The sequence below is a fragment of the Mustela nigripes genome, chromosome 4 (assembly GCF_022355385.1).
Source record: "Mustela nigripes isolate SB6536 chromosome 4, MUSNIG.SB6536, whole genome shotgun sequence".
NCBI lineage: Eukaryota > Metazoa > Chordata > Mammalia > Carnivora > Mustelidae > Mustela > Mustela nigripes.
In genome coordinates, this window is record NC_081560.1 from 169813430 (window position 1) to 169838137 (window position 24708).

Below are 24708 nucleotides of genomic sequence, written 5' to 3' on the forward strand. Positions count from 1 at the left end.
TATCAAAGGAATGGGGAACCTTATTTAAGGATGGCCTAAAATGTGTGTGTGTGTGTGTGTGCGTGTGTGCGAGTGTGTGTGTGTGTATTCTCAATACTCTACTTTGCTCCAGTGACTTGAGTAGCACATGGAATAATTTAGACCCCTCTGTACTGGGACCTCCCTTCATCAATACCGAAGAGAAATGATATAACTTCCTTGACTGAGTTAGTGAAAAAAAAAAAAAAATCAATTCAGAAACTGGTGTTAGGGGTTCCCAGTGCCCCCCACAATGTCTAAACATGCTGGTGTGTGCAAGTCATAACACTCGGCCCTTTGGCACTCCCTCACGGTTAAAGGTACTAGTTTCAGCAGCTCCATTTTCCCACGGTGCTGCATTCTGAAGGCCTCACCCACCCACCGCTGTAAAAATGCCATTTGTAGTGCTCTCAGGTTTTAAGTTATGCTGCAAATAAATCACAACTTATCCCTATATTCTAAAGTTCTGGGAATCCCTAACCTCAGAGATAAGAACACTTGAGGGTACAAGTCTGTGTTGTTTCCCCTCCAGTTTTCCTGCAGCTAGCACGAGAAACAAGAAGAGAAATTCTCAAGCAGGACAGGCCTCCTGGTGAGGCATCGTCCCCCTCTGTCCCACCTTCTGTCTTTAGTTCCTCTCTTTTTCATGGTTTAAGACCAGGATTTTCAAATGTGCACACGTGACAGCGAAGAGCATAATGAATACCCCTGCTCCCCACTAATTCACTTTCAAAGATTTTCAATAGCTGTTTTTTAACGTTTTAAAACAAATGCCACACATCATGTATCTTTAAAAGGTCTTGGGGTGGCTGGGTGGCTCAGTCAGTTAAGTGTCTGCCTTTGGATCATGTCATGATCCCAGGGTCCTGGGATGGAGCCCAGAGTCCGCCTTCTGCTCGGCCGGGAGCCTGCTTCTCCCTCTGCCTGTTCTGCCTGTTGCTCTGCCTGCTTGTGCGCGCATGCTCTCTTTCTCTCTCTCTTTCTCTGATAAATAAATAAATAAGCTTTCTTTTTAGTCAGACCAAAATACCATTATCACACACAAATATATAACTATATTTAGTTAATACAATAAATATAATATAAATATTTAGGCTTAGATATAACATGATCTATCACCTGTGATAGTTTTATGGGTCAGTGTGACTCCGCCACGGGTGCTCAGGTATTTGGTCAAACATGATTCAGGGTGGTTCTGTGAGGCTTGTTTTTGATGACCTTAGCATGCAAACTAGTAGACTGCGTAAAGCCGACTGCTCTCCCAATGTCCAATATGTTGGAAGGCCTCAAGAGGAGAAAAAGGCTTACCCTTTCTTGAGCAAGAGGGAATTCTTTGGCCTGATTGTCTTCAAACTAGAAATTCACCTTTTTTTCTGCCTTCACACTTCTGCTGCAATGCTGGCTCCTCCTAGATTTGAGCCTTCTGGCCATTAGAACTATACCATCAGCTTTCCTGGTTCTGACTCGGACTAGAAACAAACCTTCAGCTCTCCTTGGTGTCCAGTTTCCCAAGTCACTTTGTAGATCTTGACACTTGGATTTGCCACTTCCATAATCTATGATCCAATTCCTTATAATGAAGACACATATCTATATATCTATTATCTCTATATATCTACATGGTCTCCTATTGGTTCTCTTTCTCTGGGGATCCCTGATGAATACATCATCTAATCACCAGACCATATTCCATTTCTCCAAATGGCTCCAAGGTGTCTTTTTACATTCTGCCTGAATTAGAATCCAAGTAAGTCCACATAATATTTTTAAAGTCCATAAACATCAACTCCACTTGTGGAAAAGTCACAGAATGTTTTCTCTTTTATGGTATTTCTTCTCTCTCTCTTTTTTTTTTTTTTTTAAGAATATTTATTTATTTGACAGAGAGAGGCCACAAGTAGGCAGAGGAAGGGAAGCAGATTCCCTGCTGAGCAGAGAGCCAGATTTGGGACTTGATCCCAGGACTCTGAGATCATGACCTGAGTGAGCCGAAGGCAGAGGATTTACCCACTGAGCCACCCAGGCGCCCTATGGTATTTCTTAAATAATATTGGATAAGTCCTACAATGCAAAACATTAAAACAAACTTTTAGAATCTGATTCCATCTTTATAAAGATCAGAATGTATGCCTTAAACATGTCAAGACTGGACATAGGAAGAAAAAGAAACACGTCTCAACTAATAGCAATATACTCTTGAAAAGTCAATGAGTTTCTTTGTTCGCTCTAGCTTCTGCATCTATAAAATAGGAAATGCACCTATGAGATATTTGCTTGGCCTTTTTCACAGAGATGCAATGAGGGGGAAAGGTAGCTTCACAGAAATAGCTCTGAAATAATGTATCAAAAAGTAAAGAAATTTATAGATTACCATCCTCCTCATCCTCCAAGGAACCTGTTTTCTTTATTTGCAACTGAGGTCTTCTTTTCAGATGAAAATTGCACTATTAATACATATCTGTGCTGCATTACTAACATAAATGAACACACTGTGCTGTAGTGAAAAAGCCCAGGTCTTCCATCAGACATAATTCTGCAAGTTTAACACTGGCTGAAATCAGACCTCTCCAGGTTGCTACCACACTCACCCAGTACTGTTGAGATAACTCTGTCCTAAGCTGCAGTCCTTGGACAGAGAAGACGGGTTGAACCAAAATGCTGGAAGACACTGACCATTGCTGTGTCGCTCATACCCATAGTCACTGTGGGGGAAAGAGCCAGGAGAGACTGTCAGTAGGTTGCAAAATCTCTAGAACAGTTTCATGGTAGCACACAGCCAACTTCTACTCTAGTCAATTAGTCAAATGACAAGATTCACTGAATCAATACCAATACCAAAAATGGAACAGTTTTTTCCCCCTGTGGAATATCAGTTAATTACCTATGACAATACCCCACATTTCCAGAAAAGCTGACTTGAAAGCAACAGAGAACACTGTGTAGAGACAGAGGCTCAGTGACCAATAATTCCAAGTAACTGTCTTTAAGCTCGGAGAGCAGATGATGTTCTTGTGAGGAGAATACACAATACTGACGGTGGTTGGGCCCCAAGAAAGCTGCAGTTATTAAACAGGCACTGGGGGTGCCTGGGTGGCTCAGAGGCTTAAGCCTCTGTCTGCCTTTGGTCTGGGTCGTCATCTCAGGGTCCTGGAATTGAGCCCCAGATCGGGCTCTCTGCTCAGCAGGGACCCTGCTTCCCCCTCTCTCTCTGCCTGCCTCTCTGCCTACTTGGGATCTCTCTCTCTCTGTGTCAAATAAATAAATAAAATCTTTAAAAAAAAAAAAAAAAGGAAAGAAAGCAGGCCATGGTGGAGGCTTACGCCTCAGTGTACACATCACTGATGCAAACACAGCCACACGTGGCACAATTCTCATCACTGGTGATGTCTTTGGGGTGCTCTTCCAAGACATCTGGATCTACCAAGCAGAGCTGAGCCAGGTCTCTCTGTGCACTCTCCATATGCTTCAGAGTCACGGCAGAAAAGGAAATGTCCTTCAGGGCTGTCATGAACACTCCCCCGAGGAAAAGGTTTTTTTGTTTGTTTGTTTGTTTGTTTTTCCCAGTCAGTTAGCATCATCCCAGTTAGCTTTAAATCTCTCCATATAGCTTGGAAAGAGTCAAAGACTTTTCTCTCCCTCTCCTCTCTTTCTTGCCTCCAGGGGCCTCCACATGGCCTGATAGTCTTGGCTTCTGGAGGATGAACTTGGGCACAGAGGATGACAACAAATTGCACCTCCACAGGCACAGACAAATCAGTAACCATTCGCATTAGTACGAATTGGCCCATCTGCGTAATGGAGGTGAGATGCTGGCTCACGAGGGGCGGGAAGCGAGAAACAGGCTAAGCAGCCAAGGGGCCTGTCACCAGGCAGCTGGCACTTAGAATTCTGCACGTATCAGCTGGATTTGGTGCTGGTTCAACACAGCATGGATAGGAAGACTTCAGAAATGCTGCCTACAGGACACCCGGTGTTCGTTTCTGGGAATTATTTTACAAATGCTGAAGAATGGCAGGCAAGGTCGTCTGGGGGACTGTCCAGGGGAGAGCCAAGCTGAGAGGGAACATTTAGGGACAACCACCTTTTCTTACGCTGCAGTCAAGTGGAATCACGGAAGCTCTAGCTACGAGGAGAGACTCAACAAGGTCATGGTGGGTCTTCCGAAATATTTTTAGAAATCAGGCAGTAAACAAAAATCCCATTTGACCAGAAAAACTTACAATGGCCTCATTTATGATTCATTACCCACTTCTCAGAATACATTTCAGATAGTGGTACGAGCAGCAGATTCCAATAACAGATGAAGGCAAGAACTGGGCCAAGACTGTAGGGGAGTGAGGAAGAAAGAACGGGAGAAGCCTAATTGCCTTCCTTCCCCTCTGGTCCTTCCACTCTAGACTAAACCTTAACACTGAGAACTGAAAAAGAAAAACAAGACATGACAATGACAACAATAAAAGACCAGCTTATTTTGGAACCTCGTAGAAAAGATGCCTCCTGAACAGTATTTTCAGGAACAATCAGGGAATTGGGATGTCTCATCTCGCTTTTTCTCTTTGCTTTCCTACCAGCATAAATTTGCTCTTTACAGAAGGATGACTACGTGCGAAGGCTGAAGTTAAATGACTAAGATAAAATGCTAACTTCCTTTACAAGCCCTCCTTGAATAGAGGGGATAAAAGGAGAAGCAGTCAGAAAGAGGGATGGTCTTTAAAATTCCATGGACATTTTCTCAGTGACTATATTTCAAGATGTCAGTCCTGAAAAGTAGGGCGGGGGTAGGATACTTCTATCATTGTTAGTAACGGTGTACTGGCTAACACAGACGTTACAGCTGGAGAGGCCCCCGCAGATTTCCTTGTGAACCTCAATGTAACTGAATTTCTGTTGGCCTCTGGCTGAGCCCAAGATTACAGCACTGGCTCTTGGCTTGCCTTGTTTACCAACAAGAGGGCAACAGCCTGCCTTGGGTTATCAGACTGAGGGCTGGTGGCCAATCCTGGCAGGCCTGCACCGGACCATTTATTCAGAGAATGTCTCTAGAGATTTACCACGAGAGAAGACTTACTTTTTCTGAGTCATATGGTGTGTACACAGCTATGTGGCATGTACCCAGCCCAGTCACTGATATTTTGATGATCAGATAAGTGATCTGTGATTGCTGTACAGGCAGAGATCTGATATGAAAGGAATGACTTTGGTTTCTTATGTGGGTCAAGTTTCAGTCACTTAACACTGACATCTATATTCAACAATTGCTGAATATATATGTTTATATATATAAATCTAAAGAAAAATAAAGAGAAGAAAAAAAAATGAGATGGATATGATGAAGGGAGTTACCACCTACTTATCCTCGATCATTTCGAGTCTCACCTGAAGGCCAGACCAGAACAGAGCAAGGGCAGCACTGACCCCACAGGCTAGCTTTCCGCTTACCAAATGCTTCGGAAAGAATGCTATGGTGCTCAAATGTCTCAGTCCTTTCCAGTTTATACTAGCTGAATCTTGGAAGAGGGAGAAGTCTTCTGCACCACCAGATCCACAGAACCACAGATCGCCAATGCCACTGAATCAACCCTTGCACTGAATTCTTGCGCTGAAGTCTTCCACACCTTGCACAAGCAATCATCAGCTAACTAACCACTGACTGAAAACTTCCCAGGACAGCAAATCTACTGCCTTATAAGGTCATTGTTCCCCCACTAGGAACCTAAACTCTAGGAGGTCTTTACCTTGTGCCCAAATACATTTGCTGTCTGAGAAGTCAACTTACTGTTTTCAGTTCTGTTGTCTGACACAACTCAGGGTGGATGTGGTATCTTTTTTTGTCCTGAGATCTATGAACTATGTGAAGCTAGTTACCAACCATCTTATTAATCCTCTTTCAGTCCAAAGAAACTTCTAGTTTTTCCCTATACATATGCCCATAGCTAGTGAACCATGTTGTCTTCAAGAGGTAATTTCATAAGAATATGAGGCTTGTGATAGCATGCATATATATATATATATATATATATATATATATTCACTACTATTATTTTAAATCTTGGCTTTCATTAAGACGCAAATGGGTTTGATACATGGAATGACCCCATGGAGTGACAGCACAAGCTTACCAGTCAAAATCAGCCTCTGTGCAGACACAGGGTTCAGATTCCATAGCTCCTGCATACTTCCCTTGCATACACTTACGCTCTGATTTTCGTTTCTTGTATATCCTTTTTGCTCCCATGATGCATGCTTCCCCCTGTAAGGAGACAAAGGATCCCAGGCAGTTGGGGACAAAGCTCGGACCCTCCCCGCTACACATCAAGACACTCGGGGAGAGGTACCCAAGCCTTAGTGTAATCTGGACACAGGTCGCCTGCTTTGTGCTAACAGCATTTTACTTTTTTTTTTTTTTTTTAACAGCATTTTACTTTTGATGTCTAGAACCCCAGTGTAGAATGCAACTGTAAAGACAATTCTAAGAAACTTGGAGGGTGTGTCAAAAAACATCGTTAACTCATCATGTATTTGGCAAACCTTTGCTTGGCAAGGTATGAGACTCCATGCTACAAGGGACACACAGACAACTCAGACTCAGCTTTTAACAAATAAAGGTACTGCCGACAAATCTATGGTAATTAAGTTCAATTCTTCTATAATAAAAGATTTATGCACCTGGTCATTTACGAGCATATGAAAGAAGAGTATTGCTAAGAAATATAAAGATCCATTTTGCCTCAATTTATTGTGCCTCTGCCCACATGACTTTATAGCACGGATTTTATGTCCATCTACCAGGCAAGTGAGAGAACTAAACTCAGTGTTTCTCTACAAAATAAATAAAAGCTTTGAATACCACAGTGCCTGTGGATCCCAAAGGGGAAAATAACAGCAATGTAAATGAGCAGTGATTTTATTGTTGAGTCTCCAAAAAAGAGTATAGGATTTTGGCGGATGCAGCCCGAGCTGTCAAACACAGCTATGCGTCTGAAGGACAGCAAAGAGTTTTGTCCTTTGAGCAAATTCCTCTTAATTGGCTCCATCTCATAGACACATCTAGATGTAAATATATTCCAGCTGACCCTTGAGCAATGTGGGAGTTACAGGTTCTAACCCTCTCACACAGTCAAAAATCCACGTATAATTTTGAATCCCCCGAAACTTAACTACTAATAGCTTACCACAGACTAGAAGCCTTCCTGATAATGTAAATAGCCAATGAACCACAGATTTTGTATGTTACATGTATGACATGCTGTATTCTTACAATAAAGTAAGCCAGAGAAAAGAAAATGGTATTAAGAAAATCATAAGGAGGGGGGGCGCCTGGGTGGCTCAGCGGGTTAAAACCTCTGCCTCCAGCTCAGGTCATGATCCCAGGGTTCTGGGATCGAGCCCCACATCGGTCTCTCTGCTCCACAGGGAGCCTGCTTCATCTTCTCTCTCTCTCTCTCTCTGCCTGCCTCTCTGCCTACTTGTGATCTCTATCTGTCAAATAAATAAATAAAATCTTTTAAAAAAAAAAAAGAGAATCATTAGGAGGATAAAAATATTTAGAGCCCTGGACTACATTTATTGAAAAAAAATGTGCATGTAAGTGGACCTGTGCAGTTCAAACCCATGTGGTTCAAGGATCCAGTTGTACTTAGTCTAAGTTTGGGGATACGATGTGTTACTGCTTGACTATAGTGATGGCGATGCAGGGGGACCTGCTGTCCCTCCTTGGAGGAACCTGCAGAATGACTTCCACATTGGAAATCAAAGGAGAGATGCTTTCAGCTACAAGCTGATCAGTTGAGGACCCAGAATGAAGGAACGCTTCCTACTAATGATTCTGCGTCTTTGTACTTTGAGTGCCTTGGAAGGAGGCAAGAAGCACCACCTAATCCCAGGGAATCACAGGGTGACAGGGAAGGATTTGACTGGCACCGCCTACCAAGGGTAATTTTATTATTTTATGTCTCCGTTTGCATTGCTCGATAAAACTGAAGACCCTCTCCTCACCCCTGCCCCTACCCTGCGCCCACACGACATGCTCAGATAAATTCTGTTTGGATCCGCATGCTGAGTTGGTATTTCATTTTGAGTTGTAAATCTAAGCCAAGCACATTTGAATTTTATCTCATTATATCCTAGTACAATAAAAAAAGAAATTATTTCACAACAAGCCATAAGTGTTGAGTTTGTTCACTGTTGTGGAACACAAAACATGTAAGAAATCAGTCGATGTAGCTTTAGATGAAGCCGGAGAGGTAAGCTGTGGCTGTGAGGACCCTGATTCCTACACCTGCACGACAGACACCCCATGCCCTCCACCAGGACTGCCCCTCAGCTCGGCCCTCCCTACCTGGCTGTGCAGCTGCCAGGGTTTGTAGTCTTCCTCGGCACACCGTCGGTCGAAAATGGACTTGTAGTCCACCTTGACCAGCTGCCATTCGGAGCGGTGGCTGAAGTGTCCAAACACGCTACAGGGTTCGTAATGAGAAAAATAATCACAGTCAGAGCAATGCCAGTCGCTAGCCTGTGCTGGGGGTTTACCGCGAGCTTAGCCCAACACTCAACACTTTACACTGAGCAGATCACTTAATCCCCAAAACACAGTGATGGGGACGGTGACTGTTACTGGAATCTGAATCACCCATGGGTAATCTGAGGCTCAGAGCGTTTAGCTAACGTGCAAAAAAGAAAGTCAAATCACTAAGAACCCATCCAGTCAGAGCCCAGAACTCGGGTGGAGTCTGACGAAAAACTCACTTCTGCCTATTTACCACAAGAATGGCTGATAAGAAAAAAAAACAGTTAAGGAAACGATCACAAGTGCTGACTTCGATGTGGTCCACCAGGATTACACACCTAGGTTCTCCTGCTAAGGTCCGTGGTTTCCACAGTTTTTGTGCTATTTCACTGTCCTGCCTGTCCCTAGGGAGAGTGGCCAGGAGGGCCTGGTAGTGAGAACTGCGTCCGGCACTCTGCATTCTCTCCTTACTCAGACAAACTCAGGTATCTAGTCACCAGTCAGAGCCAACTGTGGAGAAAAGCCACAAAGTAGCCTTTCCAGTCAGCTCTTTTTCATCTGCATTCTGCAAATATAAAAACCGGATAAGGGGGGTGCCTGGGTGGCTCAGTTGGTGAATAGTCGGCCTTTGGCTTAGGTCATGACACCAGGGTCCTGGGATCAAGTTCTGCATCAGAGTCCCTGATTCTCCCCCTGTCTCTCATGAATAAATAAATAAAATACTGAAAAAAAAAAGATAACTGAATAAAGGGCAAATTATGGAACAAACAGCTTATCTGGCTCTGTGTTTGGTGAGCAAAAGCACAGCTAAGAGGCATACTAAATTTTTGTTGCTTTTTTCTATCATTAAAAGAAGGAACAAAAAATTAGAAAAAATTAGAAATAGTTCCAACTATTCATTGTTTTTTAAATTTTCATTGATGACAGGGTTGACTACTTTAAAACTTCTGTTTTCCATGTCCAATTTTTAGGGGATGAAAAAAAAAAACCAACAAAAAACCCTTCACAGTTTCATATTACAAATTCAACGTTCGTGTTTTGAAACCCTTAAGCAGGCAAGTCATTAATCAAGTCTTTCACAAATTAATGATCATCGCTTTCCAGACAAGAATGAGTGCAAATACAATTTCACAAGAACAGATTGTTCTCACGGTTTTTCTAATATATCCTCACAAGTGGGTTCGGTAAAGAGCCAGGAAAAAAGAAAATCCTTTGTGGGGTTTTGATCAAGCTGTATTCTGTCTTAAAGTGAAATCATTCTTAAATGCCTGTGATTTCCTGTATATTCAGTTTATTATTAAAGTTTTAAATTTATAGTTTTATTTTCTTTTGAAACAATCACGTCTCATTTCCCCAGCCAGGCCCATTCAGTATAGGAAAAAATAAGTTGTGTCCTCTTGCCGCCAGCGCTCAGTGTGGGTGTCCTAATTATTAAAGAGCCAAGAAAATGGGCACCCACATTTTTCTTTCCCTTTTGCTGAGAAACAATGAAGTGAGATGTACTGACCTTGCTGGCAATTTCAAGTCTAACAGCAGTGAAGTGAGTAGGCTTTGCTAAAAACAATAAGTTTCCGGGGGGCACCTGGGTGGCTCAGTCCATTTGATGTCTGAATCTCAGTGTTGACTTAGGGCGAGATCTCATGGTTGTGAGATCGAGCCCCACACGGGGCTCTGTGCATGGCATGAGATCTGCTTCGATTCTCTGCCTCTTCCCACCACCACCCTCAGCCCCCCGCCCGGCTCATGCTCTCTTGCTCTCTCAAATAAATGAATGAATCAAATCTTTAAAAAGAAAACAAAACACAACATGTTCCTGGATTTATATTATAATTAGAAGACATCATACTTTTCCACTTACGTCATAATTAGAGTCTCCTCCCCAGGCTCACCCAGAACCCCATCCACAAAAAGTGGAATAGATGTGAAACTGTACTTGCTCCAAGATCTCCCTTCATCAAAACTCAACCTAATGAAAGAAAAAAATAATAGGCATCAGATCTCAAAAGGGAAAAAAAAAAAAAAAAAAAAAAAGTCCTTTCAGGGGAAAGATACTATCAGCCAGGAGAGAATACATTTTAAAAGTACCCGGGGCACTGTCAAAGTGAGCCTTTTATATGAATAAGTATTCTTAATTACATCAGAAGGTAGAAATACCGTTAGCCAAGCAATCTGGGACCCAGATGTGTTATAACAGCTATAAGGGGAGAGCTGTACGAAATGGGAATAATAATAAGTCTTTGATAGAATTTTTTTTTAATTTGGATATTTTAATAGGTCTTAGATCTCAATGTGACCCTCTCCCAAACCTCACTGCAATCTAGCAGCAGGCTTTACTGGTGATTCTGAGGAGCAATGGCCTTATGAGACCTACTTAGATGGACTTGAACCAGCTGCCTCTAAGTGAGCAAATCCTGAGCGGCTTCCCTCCTACTCTGTTACGAATCCGAACTGACTCATGGAGGAGGGGTACAGAAGGACTGGCTCCTGAGAGCAAGAGAGGTCTGCAGCCCTGCTGTTTGCATGGGATGGTTCCTCGGCTCTGCCATTCTCTGTGGATGTCTTCCCCCCTCCAAGCTAAGCCTCTGTTTCTCTTATTTCGGCAGCTTTCCCGTAGGTCTCCAAAGTAACTAAGACCAGAGGGAAAATCATGCTTTTGGTTTTGAACAAGCTTGCCAGTGGAGAGAGCCCCTTTCAAAAACACAGATTAAGGAACCTTCTAGAAAGCATTCTGGAAGGGAGGGCTTGCACATCCCTCTGTGTGAGACCTCCAGGAAGAGCTGTGGTTTGTCACCCCATCCCACCACCCCTGCCAAAGGAAGCCAAGGAAGGAGGAGCAGGGGAAAGAGACAGGGAGAGATGTGCCCCGAATTGCTGATCTCTGTGCAGACACACAAAATGAATACACATTAAGCTACTCTTAACTTCTGCCCATTGTACCCAACAGGCCACTGTACCCGTGAGTGCCCTGAAGCAATAAGGTAGGTACTAAGAGGGAGGGCACTGACATATGTGAAAACCACCATGCAACTAACTCCTCTCTCAGGGGCAGAATCAGTCTCAATCTTCCTCTCTCTCTCTCCTTTCTCCCTTTCCTCCTTCTTCTAGGAAACTGCAGGCAATCATCTTATTTTAATAGAGTAAAGCTATAAATTATGTTCTAGTAGACACTGATGTTTTTCTGCCAACACAGTCCCCATCCGACATCCGACCCGTCAGCTGGGCTTAGCGGGATGGAGCCATCCAGTCATGACCCATGCCTTTACCAGAGATGTCGAATCGGGAGCGACGTGTGCTTCATAGCCACCAAGACTCCACCTTGGTCCAGATATAAAACACTGTGCTCCTCTTCAAAGATCTGCAAGAGGGAAACACAGCCACATGGACACACGCCACATCCACACATGCCCAGAGTTCAGAGAAGGAGTCTTCGTCTGAGGAGATAAATCCCTCCCATGAGAGAACAGGGTTTCCCAAAATCTTTGGAGAGACAGCTATAGTCAGTGCTTCCCAAGGGGGACCACACGTACCACTGGAGTTATACTAAATGCTTTTAGGTGCGCCACAAAAGAAATCTGAAGAATTAAGAGTTATGTGTTCATATTTATAATCCCATCTCTTTGCGGTAAATTCTGTTGATTCCCACAGATGACGATGTCAGAATACTGGGTAACTATCTTATTGTACAACATCTTTAGAAGGAAGAAAGCTTAGGGATACCTTACTCCAACATTCTCATTTTGACAGGTTTAGAGAGATGGGATTTGTCTAAGGCCAGGCGTAGAGTAACTCACGGGGCTGCGACCTGCGGCGTTACTGTACCCTTTCCAGAATGTAATTACTTCAAAGTGTCCAAGTACTACAAAAGAAAGCTGTTCTTGTTCAATTCATAGATTCACTACCAAGCCTAATGTAGTTCTCATCAAAATGGAATCAACCTGGGGTACATGTGTCCTTTAGGTTTTTCACCAAATGTGCAGAAATCAACTTGAAGTCAAGTGGAGACGGGCTGCAAACAATTTCTGTGTCCTCTCCGTACAAGACGTGTGCTGTTTTCTCATAATTGCGTTGTTGGTATTGCCTTGTCTGTGGCTACACTACAGACATAATTATTTTCCCTCTTGTTTATCTCTTCTACCTAAAAGATATCCCAGGACTACAGATGTAGAGAGCTCTCTGCTTGGTTTGGGTGCTGGAAGCAACAAAATGGGATCCTGGCTCTTGAACTGTTCGCCAGAGGCAGCTTCATAGTCCAAGTTCCTACATGCCCCAAGATCAACAGCCCTGGGGTTTAAGCAACTTAAGCAAATATCCTTCCTGCCTCACTCTTCTCAAACCACGTGAATCACATGGAGGATCTACGAAGGGTCTGAGGCGAGGAAATGGTAATTGGACCATGGCATGGATATCTCTGTCTAAAATTTAAAGCAGAGTATTCTCATTTCTGTGTGATTACCTGTGCATTAGGTTTCAATTTATGGTGCTAGTTATTGTATGATAATTAAACGTCAGCAGGTTATTAAAATATATTTATTGAAGTGTAACAACCATGCATTAGACACATATCTTGTTATGATTGCTAAACCTCATTAAATGCTTGTTTTATAAGCTATGGGTATCTAATTTTCATTTAGAATATAGAGAGGAAGCATTTAAGCTAAACACGTTGGTTTAAAGTGATTCCATTTCTACGTTTCCCAACTTATGCATCCTGATGGTTATTACTCTGTCTTCTGCACATGAAATTTAAACATTTCAGACCACCACCTGGGTAATGGCTGTTTCTGTATCACTGCATTCCTCTCTAGTCTGACTCCAAGGCAAGGGGGATTTATGGTGGCAACTGAGTGTTGGGGATAGAATCCACCCTCCAGGCTCCGTGTTCCTATATAATAACCCCTTGGGGATCCTGGTTTTCTTTTGTGGAAAAAAAATTCAGTCAGCTCCAATTTGGTCTCATTGTAACTTACAAACTTTCTTACATAGAGGCTCTGAAAAAAGGGTCATTTATTGAATGACAAAAAAAAAATCACATTGCATAATTATTTGCTAAACTCAAAGACTTATTTAAGATTCTCATAAAACAAAAAAGGAAATAAACACATTGACAAGCTTTAGGATCTACATAGAGCCAAAGGAGTTCCCAGAATTTAACCAAGTTGAACAATGTTTATATGTCATTTAAAATGCAGCAACTCAACCCAGGATGTCTTCTTACCTGCCTCCAGGTGTTCCCTGCGTCTGACGAGACAAACATGCTGATGTCGCTGTCTGATAATTCAGAACCTATATTACCTAGAGAAAGCATGTCACCATCAGTGAAAGGAGCTGCTTGCAAAAGCTAACAATAGGCTCTACTGCCCACCTATGCTGCCTGAGACAGACTGAGACTGTCAACACTGTACGTGAGCAAGGGTTTCTTAGCACAGTTTCTCCAGGGTCTGTTGTTTGGGTGACTTCCAAAATATTTTCGCTTGCTTATTAAGTTCCCAGCACAGATATCTAGCTTCTAAAATAAATACAATTTGCAACAGCAAGCCCACCAGGCAAGCTTCTTACCTGAAGCCACTATGATGCTGGGCGCTGTGTCTCGGCTGGCAATGATCCCTGATGTGTAGGGATTCTCAGAGACTTTAAGGTGAAGGTGTAGTGAACAATAGGGCTGAGAAGAGGAGAAATGAGGGTCATAAAGACATGTAATCTAAACCATCACTTAAAGTCCAGATTCAAAGGATCCATGCATTCATCCACCCATCTAGCCGTTCATTCATGTACCCGTCTCCTATTCCACAGGTATCTGGTGTCCACTAAGTATAAGACAGGTGCCAAACTGGGGAAGGAGGGAGCATCTTCATGTTAGGTCTGATCTACTGCCTTGATTGCCATTTGGCCATTCAACAAATATCTTAGTGCTCTATCTGTAAGGCACTGGGCGTAGCTTATGAAAGACTTACATTGACTAACATTTGGTCTCTGCCATTATATGGTACTTAATTTAAGATTTTTCTATTGACTACCATCAAGAGAGACTAGCATAACAGCCATAAGATCAGTAAGGAAGAAACATGAAGTTCTAGAGGCTGACATGACTGTGTGTCCAACTTTGGATAAGGGAAGGCTTCGAGGAGAAAATGGCGCCTGAGCAAAGATGCGTAAGGTAGGGATTGCAGGTGAGATGTTCAGGAAGATAAAGAACATTTCAGGCCCGAGCAATACCAATAACAAAGAAAAGAAGTAGAAGAGTTTAGCCAGGTAAGACAGAGGAGGAAAAATGGGGTAGAAAAATCAGGTAAAAAGATTTGCTCAGGGGTGCCTGGGTGGCTCAGTGTGTTAAAGCCTCTGCCTTCGGCTCAGGTCATGATCCTAGGGTCCTGGGATCGAGCCCCACATCGGGCTCTCTGCTCAGCAGGGAGCCTGCTTCCTCCTCTCTCTCTGCCTGCCTCTCTGCCTACTTGTGATCTCTGTCTGTCAAATAAATAAATAAAATCTTTAAAAAAAAAAAAAAAGATTTTCTCAAGCTGGGGGGGATCTGAAGAAGTCAGCTGGTATCTCTTGGCCACCGCCCATTGGAGACATCAGTCTCGGTTGTCCAGAAGGTGCAGAAAGACATCTGAAACTCATCTAACGTCTACCAGGAAATCAACACAATATCCACGTAAGGGTGTGATCAGAATCTGTATTAGTCAATATAAAAGTCATGCCTGTAGACAAAATGCACTAGTAATAACAATTCAAATGAAAATTTGAGGGACTTTTTAATCTGTGTGTAAAAATCTCGATCAAATTCTCTGATTAAGATACCAACAGTTTTCAAATACAGGATAATAAATCTTACATGAATTTCATTTAAAACAGTTCTAGGACTGAGTTGTCAAAAACTACAAGTTTGTATCTGAACCTGCATTTCTTTTTATCTCTCAAAAAGATTATTTTCTAATCTTATCGACTTGAGTTTTTGGAATTACCAATGTATCTCTGTTATTACTTTCATTCTGCTCTGTAAGTCTCAGCCAGCAGATATTCAAAGAGCTACAGAGATACAATGATTAAATTTATATGGGATAAAGTCAATGAAAAACTAAAAATGAAGCAGAGGGATGAAAGCGGCCAAAATACTGGTGAAGTCAAACAGTGGATCCCCAACAGGGCCTTTCCTCCCTGCCAACACAGAGTAAACTCTCCAGGGACAATGATCGTTATAAGTGATGGGTTTTGCCTAAAAATGACATGGAAGGGTTTCCGAAAAAAGGCATTCTTACTTTACAATGTTTCATAAGAGTAAGGAAGACTGCCCCTCTAAAAAGAATCTTTTGGACCCAGAAGTTTGGTTTCCTCTTGCCCGAGAAGACTATGAGAACAGGTAAATAAGTCAAGCAGAGAGAGTCGGTTATCATACGGTTTCACTTATTTGTGGAGCATAACAAATAGCATGGAGGACATGGGGAGTTAGAGAGGAGAAGGGAGTTGGGGGAAATTGGAAGGGGAGGTGAACCATGAGAGACTATGGACTCTGAAAAACAATCTGAGGGTTTTGAAGGGGTGGGGGGTGGGAGGCTGGGGTACCAGGTGGTGGGTATTAGAGAGGGCACGGATTGCATGGAGCACTGGGTGTGGTGCAAAAACAAGGAATACAGCTATGCTGAAAATAAAAAATAAATTAAAAAAAAAAAAAAAAAAAAGAACAGGTAGTGTTGTCTGCTGGGCACGTTCCCGGACAGGGCTGTGCCGTGCTGATGTTAAGACAGAGTAAAGCAGAGACGGTAAACTGCACCTCCATGAAAGTTTTCCTGACAGCTGTAGCCTATCAGGATCTCCCCTTCTCGGATTGACAACAGTTTATTTGACCATGTGCAATCTCCTATTAGCTATGCGAGGTATGTACAGTTTTATCTTCCTAAGAGAGAAACACTACGAATAAAGAGAAAACGTCAAATAACACCCTTGGGAGTCTTCTGTGGAACCTGGCCTAGCATCTAAAAGAGACAGCCAATAGATGCTCGAAGAATCGAACAATGCCTTATACGAGGGACCACCTGAAAGGCCTTTGTTGAACATCTCACTCAGAACAAGGCCAGAAAGGGACGCCTGGGTGGCTCAGTTGGTTAAGCAGCTGCCTTCGGCTCAGGTCATGATCCCAGGGTCGTGGGATCGAGTCCCACATCGGGCTCCTTACTCCGCAGGGAGCCTGCTTCTCCCTCTGACTCTGCCTTCCACTCTGTCTGCCTGTGCTTGCTCTCACTCTCTCTCTCTCTTACAAAAAAATAAATAAAATCTTTAAAAAAAAAAAAAAAAAAAAAAAAGAACAAGGCCAGAAGTACTTTGGGCCGAGTGGAAACCACATTGTCAAATTAATGTTGAGCATCTCCATGGCATTCCAAAAAGTCCAGAACTCCTAGGGGATTAGCTGGGTCTCATGGGCTTCCTGGAGGGTCCCTTGTGTCGCCCAACAGAGTAGAACACCCACAGCTAAGGGAGCACCCAGTCTGCCATGCTGAGCCAGATACTTGTCACGTACTTCATCACCCAGCAGTCCAGAAGATTCCGAAACTCAGACGCCATCTGACCTGATCAAGGATTATTTGACATAGGGCATCTGCTGTTACAAAGGAAAGAGGGCGATTTCATTCGGCCATCTCGTCCTTGCTCTGTTGTTAGGGCTCTCAGAGGCTCGAGATAAATTAATTTGAGAAGAAAAGACACCAGTTCAGGCCGTAGCAACAACATTAGAAGTGCTCTTTTTGGTGCACTTTTTCTCCACTCTCACATTTGCAGTACTGGATTGCCCCCAGCTGGTATGAGGAGAATATTCGTGGCTTTTTTCCCCGCCTCCTTCCATTTTTTCCATTTTTTTCAAGGAAGTTACATAGTCTACATCAATGCTCAAAGAAAAACAACATTTAGTGATTCATTTTTACTTTTTTTTAAGTTGAACTTTTGTACCTGACCAGTTTGGGAGATCCGTCAGAGTCAAGTCATCAACAATTAATGGAGAGGTTTATTATAATGGCTATCAAGCCCCTGCCAAATCCTGCAGGACACAGGACAAGGTCTCTGATTGTTAGGCACATTTTGCCCAGGCAGGGGACACTTCGCTTACCTCTCTTTTCCTGCCTTCTCTCCAACCTTCTCACCCTCTTTTCTCCCTCTACCAACCATGTCATAAATATCTGAGCATCTTTCCAGAGTTCTCTCTAATTCAGTAGAGTCAAAGTACAGTTAGCCCCAAAGGCATCTCTCTACTCCTCTTATCTTTCCACATTAAGAAAATACGGAACTGTACACTGAGACCACCAGGACTTCGTGGCGGATTCCAGAGAATGAAGGGAGCCGCGCAGTACATGTTTGGATATGACCCTTTGTGTCTTTCCTCACACACAGTCATGGGGCTATCACCAGCAACTGGATCCCTTGTCTTTCATCTTTTCAAGATCAGATTTAGAGTTTGAGGATCTGAGGCCAATTAAGAGCTCTATCCCAAGAAAAAACGCTCAAAGGCAAATGCACACAGGGTTCTGTATTCAATTCCAGGGAGTTCACAGACTACTGAAACCCATTGTGGATCTCTAGCTCCCAATGTTTTTTTTGTTTTTTGGTTTTTTATTATTTTATTTTATTTTATTTTATTTTTCAGTGTTTCAAAATTCATTGTTTATGCACCCCACCCAGTGCTCCATACAATACATGCCCTCCTTAATACCCACCACCAGGCTCACCCCAGCCCCCACCACTCTCCCCTCCAAAACCCTCAGTTTGTTTCTCAGTCCACAGTCTCTGATGGTTTGTCTCCCCCTCCAATTTCCCCCAACTCACTTCTCCTTTCCATCTCCCAATGTGCTCCATGTTATTCTTTATGCTCTGCAAGTAAGTAAAACCATATAACTGACTCTCTCTGCTTGACTTATCTCACTCAGCATAATTTCCTCCAGTCCTGTCCATATCGATACAAAAGTTGGATATTCATTCTTTCTGATGGAGGCTTAGCACTCCATTGTGTGTGTGTGTGTGTACCATATCTTCTTTATCCATTCAGCTCTTGAAGGGCATATACAATGGAATACTATGCAGCCATCAAAAGAAATGAAATCTTGTCATTTGCGATGACGTGGATGGAACTAGAGGGTATTAGGCTTAGCGAAATAAGTCAACCAGAGAAAGACAACTATCATATGATCTCCCTGATATGAGGAAGCAGAGATGCAATGTGGGGGGTTTGAAAGGTAGGAAAAGAATAAATGAAAGAAGATGGAATCGGGAGGGAGACAAACCATAAAAGACTCAATCTTACAAAATAGGCTGAGGGTTGCTGGGGGGATGGGGGTCGGGAGAGGGTGGTGGGTTATGGACATTGGGGAGGGTATGTGCTATGGTGAGTGCTGTGAAATGTGTAAGCCTGGCGATTCACAGACCTGTACCCCGGGGATAAAAATACATTATATGTTTATTAAAAAATTTAAAAAATAATAAAAAAATAAATTAAAAATAGAGCTTCCCTATGAACCTGCAATTATACTACTGGGTATTTATCCTAAAGATACAGTTGTAGTGAGAAGAAGGACCATCTGTACCCCAATGTTCATAGCGGCAATGGCCATAGTTGCCAAACTGTGGAAAGAACCAAAGTCCCAATGTTTTGCCATATTATTTTATTTTTCATTTTAACGTGAAATCCTTTGGCCATTGCTAGTGTCCAACATCTGTCTGTTGGATTTAAATGATGCATTAACTAGCTACTGTCTTCTTGCACTGTGGATGGCCAATGGAGAATTACTAACTGATAGGAGACATGCCCTCCGCCCCCAACTTGAATAAAATCAACTTTAAAAAACTGTTAGATTATTTGAAAATCAATCAGCTTCTCATTCCACTTTCTCTTTTCCCCAACCTCTGTACTAACAGCCTTTAGGTCTTGTCTTCATGGTACTCATATCCCTAGGGCTCCTAATCTGGGTATTACACTGACAAGCCAAATCACACCTTTTATAAATAATAAGGCAGCCGCTGAAGTCCTAAATAGTATCCTCCAAATCCACTCCCTGCACACACACTCCCGCTCTCTATGATCCTGAGTTGGAACTAGAAATCCTTAGATTTTTAGTAAAGAGTCAATGGCAAAGAAGAGAGAGAGCTGTGGGCCAAGAGGCTGAGTCTGGGTGCACTTTTTTCTCGTGGGGCTCAGGCACTCTCCTGGAGATTCAGTTCCACTCCATTCCAATACCCCATGCAGAGTCACAGCCTTTGTGCAGGAGTGGGATGTGTGGTCAAGGATTTCCTGGGGAAGCTGGCTGGCTAGCTCCAGCAGAGAACTGTCTGCTGAATGCATAAAGAAGTCACAGCCTCTCTCCACAGAACACTATGCTTTCCCTGGGGACCCGAAGGATTTGTCACAGGCTCGGTTCACATCTCGCCTCTTGGGAGCCCAATCCTGAGGCTTTGGAGGCAGGTGGACCATGACCTGTAATACCCCATCTAACAGTACAATGCATTCTTCAGAGAAAAGAAATCCTAGCTGAGCCCTCTGGGCAATCAGTCTGAAAGTCCTAAAAATACAGCCTCAAATTACTCTGGATGTCTTATTTCTATAGAATGCATTTTACCAGGGACATTCCGTTTGGGGCTGTAATTCTGAACTTGTTCCACATTTGTAACAGCCCTGCTGGAAAATCGCCTTTCTAATCACTAGGCTGTGCTTTCGGTGACACTGTCACTTTCCAAGTACTCACAACCTAAAAGCACTTTTTTTTATCTCCTCTCTGCCACCCGCTCCCAAGCCTAAAGGAGGTTTTTAACGGTCCGGGTCTCCTGTAGCTCAAAGATTTTCATTCCTATTTTGTGCCTTTAGCAGATTTTTATAAGTGATTCTGGTCCCTGCCCCACCCGCCCTTTGTCATTTCCTTTTCTCAGCCTGTTTTCTAAAACTCGATTCAAACTAACATCAAACAGGGTTAATGAGGGAGGCAGGCCAAAAGACTCCTAGGTGCCACACATCCAGAGCCCATTAATTCATCCTCACTGGATCTTAATGAGCTTACTGATTTTGCTAACTGTAGGGTCAACCTGAGCCTCTGGGCTTCAGAGAGGGGTATTATGACAGATCCCTCCATGTGGCTGTCAGTGGCAAGGGAAAGCTTCCACTCAAGCCCAGACGTGAAACTCCAACACCACCTGCCAATGAAGCATCACTTTAGACGAATCACGCCCATCACAACAACACGTGCTGAACATCCGCCATGGGGTTGATCTGTGAGCAGATGCTCTGGAGTGGCCAGGACAGCCATGGTTTCTATACTCGTGCAGCTCCTGGTTTGGCAGGGGGAGGCAGAACAGACAACCCGACCAGCACACGTGCTGATTTCAGAACATGAGAAGGCTCATAGGTAAGCAAGAGTTGGGCCAAGTCCCAGCTTAGGGAAAGCTGAAGAAAGCCTCTGAGATTCAGGTAATCAGGCACGAAGCTGAAAGCCAAGAGAAAGCCACACTACAGAAATGGCATTTTAGGAGAAATAATGGTGAACACAGGGGTCTAAGACATAAAGGAGTGCAGTGAGCTAAAAGTATGGAAAGAAGTGCTGCCCTCTCCCAGCTTATGTAAGCAAGCGGAAGAGAGAACCCAGACGGCAGGAAGGAGAGCAGACAGGAGTTGGGCCCTATGAGACGTCACAGGCCGTGGTAAAGTACTAGAATCTTTTTCTCCCTGGGTTAGAAAGTCATCAGAAACTTCACGTAAAGGAGGGGCATCTGAATTTTTAAAGCTCAAGTTGATCTTATTAAATGAAATGTGAGAAAAGATCAATCTAATCTATAGTAAAGAAAAGCAGATTTGTGATTGTCTAGGGCCAGGGGAGTGGAAACTGAGTGCAAAAGGGCACAAAAGAATTTCTGAAGGTGATGAAATGTTCTATCTTGACTGAGGTACTGGTCCCATCGGTGTATCTACACTTGTCAAGATTCATCAAATTATATTCTTAAAATGGGTACTTTTTATGTATGGTTCACCTCAGTAAAACTGGATTACAAAAGAAAAGATCTCATTGGCTGCCGTGTGGAGAAGAGATTGCCAGGTAGAGAAGGGAGGGCCAGTTGGGAGCCCGTCACTGCAGAGCATGACAGAAATGATGGTGGCTAGGATTAGGACCGTCCCAGTGGGGATGGGTAAGCAAGCTGACACCGTGTTTATATTTTGGAGGCACTGCGTTAAGACCTCCTCAGTGCCTGGGTGGCTCAGCTGGTTAAATGTCTGCCTTCAGTCCACGTTACGATCTCAGGGTCCTGGGTCCTAAGGTGGGCTCTGTGCTCAGCGGGGAGTCAACTTCTCTATCTCCCTTTTTCTCTCTTCCTGCTCATGCTCTCTCTCTATCTCAAATAAATAAATACAATCTTTAAAAAAAAAAAAAATGCTTCCTAACACTGGGCTGGAGGCGGAGCAGGAAGCGCTGCTCTAAGTGCTTTGTGTCAGAGGCATTTGTCAGGACCCGTTTGCGATGCCGGAGGGAGGGATGACAGACAAAGCCTCTGTAGGTGCTACAGTTAGTTCTCTCTCATGGGCACTGAATCTCCAAAGTGCATGGTAGGATGTAGGACTGCACTGAGGCACTGGGCATCCCAAGCTTCTCTGGCTAAATACCATGATACCCCAACTTGAAAGCACAAAACGAGGAAGGTAGCTCTGTGTGTGTGTGTGTGTTTTTTTTTTTTAAATGCTACAAAACAGTGCCTTATACAGAGGAGGCATTCAATAACTGCCACATTTCCTTACTTTGTCACCAGCTTTGTGCACTTAGAATAACAACGGGCTTTTCTCCCCCGTGTAAGTTGCCAGTAATAAGGGTGGAAGCTGAGTGGGAGGCTGAATTTTAGACTGCTTCCCTGATGCACACGGACAACTGTGATATTCTTTGCAACTAATAAGGTCAAGCCGTGGCTGCCGGCATCTTCTCGAGTTAGGAGGGTGACCTGCCTACAGCGGTGTGAGATGAGCCCGCAAAGGGACTGTTCAGACTTTATGGGACACAGCAAGTTGAGCGTGGGTAACATCAGAGTCAGAATTGTATGAAGACTGTGAACACTGATGTGTGTGTGTGTGTGTGTGTGTGTGTGTTTGCATGTGTCTGTGTGTGTATACACAACCAAACCCTTCATACTAAAATGAAGAAGTCTCCGCTCTAGGTTTACATACTGATCTCTCCTTTATTATAAACTGTTTCACAGAAATGAGCACTTAAGTACACTTTTTTGTAATTAATCTCTCCCCACTCCTGCCTTCATTATTTACTCCTGTGTCCAGCACGGGGCACCACCAGAGCTACTATGAGGAGTGAGATGTGGCCCTACAATCTCTTATTTATCATTCTAGTCTCTTCCAAGGTGACTGTAAACTCCTTGAAGTCAAGACTCAACCCCGATCCCCGTCTTGGACATCTTCATATAATCATATCTATACATATATATATCAACCATGCTGATCTGTCTACTCAGTGTCCAAATGCAGACAACTAAAAGAAATTCATACTTCAGAGGAGGGATCAGTAAACCTTTTTTTTTAAGAGCCAGATAATAAACGCTGTAGGCTTTATATACCATACAGTCCCTGCCGTAAGTACTTTATTCTGCCATAGAGAGCAAAAGCAAGTCAGTCTGTAACTAAACAAGACTGAGTTCTAGTAAAGGTTTATGTAGAAAAACAAGTGGTGGGCCATATTGGCCTGACAGGCCATATAGTTTACCAACCCCAGCTTTACGGAATGAGACTCAGATGAACCAAATATTTACAAAGGGTACCAGTGAGGGTTTAAATCCGTAGTTCTTACCCTAGTTTGAGGTACAAACTCCCCTCAAAATATGACTAAATACCTTTGCTGGAAAACACATCTACAAAAATCTTTAGTTCATCAATTCTACAGCTGAATTGATGCATCATTGGCTATATAACAAGCCATTCATGGGAAAGGAAGGGTGTCTATCCTCACCTACATGGAAACTATCACTCTCCCTAAAACTGTAATTTGAGGTCCTCCACAGACCTTTGGTCACAACTCAGAATCCTTGATGTCAGCAAGGAACCCACTCATGCCCTCTTATGTCATGGGCCCACACAAAAGTCAGCACAGGGACTCTTTTCCACACACCCTGCCTTCCCGCCCAGCCCTGTCCCTTTTTGTTCACCGACTGAACAACGAGCCCTGCAACCATCTTCATCTGCTTGTATATCACCCACTTCCAGCCCTCCCCTGTGCAGAACATTCTTCTCCAATGTGAAAACTTACCAGTAAGCAGTGCACAGGGTCCCCCCTTAGATCCGTGTCCGGCGCCTGCAGCAAACGCCAGTCTCGGCCTTTGTTGTACGTGATGAAAGTCTTCACTTGGTTGTCAATCTTCTTGTTAGCCAAGAACATTCCCTTTATCCCTGCTACCTGGGAAAAATTGACATGGCTGAAAAGTACATCAATTTGAGATAGGATGTATTTATTTACTTTTAAAAAAAGAAGTGACGGTCAAATTCAGCTAGAAGCACGTGGAGAAAAGAGAGGGTGAGGATGAGGGAAAGGGAAGTAATGCTTAACTATAATGATTCCCTGAACTGTGGCACAGAAGAGCAATACATCTTTGCCCCTAATGGTATGGCGGTGGTAGTCTTATTTTGATGGAAGCTTCTTACTTCCTCTAAGGTAGGTTGGTGGTAGCTCGCAGTCTCCTGGAGTTACAATCTGATGCTTTCAGTTCTGCTGCTCGGTCTATGATACGTAAATATGGTGACTTTAATGTGATGTTAGGCGTAGTACCATAGCTTAAAGACTGGATCTCATTTAATCTTTGTAGCAATCCTTTTGGCTAAGTATAACTTATTCGTTTTCACACATGAGGAAACCCAGTCTCATCCAGGTAAAGTGATTTGTCCAAGGTCATGCTGCCGAAGGTCACACAGAGAGTAAGCAGCAGACCTGAAATTTTAACTCAGAACTGATAGCTTCACAGACCGTGCTCTTAACAGCTCTCCAAGTCACTGAGCTGTGTACAGACTGGGGCAATCGGCAAAGTTCAGTTTAAAGCTCAGGATCCAATTGCTATTGTTCCCCCCCCTTTTTTGTTCTCTAAAAAGATGGCTCTATTAAGCCGCTGAAATATACTGAACAACAGAGAACAGCTTTTGATAAAATAAAAATAAACACACACACACACACACCCAGAGCTTT

General features: G+C 43.3%; 1 protein-coding gene across 5 annotated transcripts in view; it reads right to left on the reverse strand.

Moving 5' to 3' along the window:
* SORCS1 (sortilin related VPS10 domain containing receptor 1) overlaps window positions 1-24708 on the reverse strand; it is a 503535-nt gene that overhangs the window by 79934 nt on the left and 398893 nt on the right. For all 5 annotated transcript variants that reach the window (XM_059398525.1, XM_059398524.1, XM_059398527.1 and 2 more), the window contains exons 10-17: window positions 23782-23928; window positions 14081-14183; window positions 13740-13816; window positions 11788-11879; window positions 10383-10490; window positions 8357-8474; window positions 6138-6268; window positions 2607-2720 (exon numbers count right to left, since the gene is read on the reverse strand). In XM_059398525.1, coding sequence (XP_059254508.1) covers window positions 2607-2720; window positions 6138-6268; window positions 8357-8474; window positions 10383-10490; window positions 11788-11879; window positions 13740-13816; window positions 14081-14183; window positions 23782-23928 — 890 coding nt within the window. The remainder of the gene's footprint in view (window positions 1-2606; window positions 2721-6137; window positions 6269-8356; window positions 8475-10382; window positions 10491-11787; window positions 11880-13739; window positions 13817-14080; window positions 14184-23781; window positions 23929-24708) is intronic.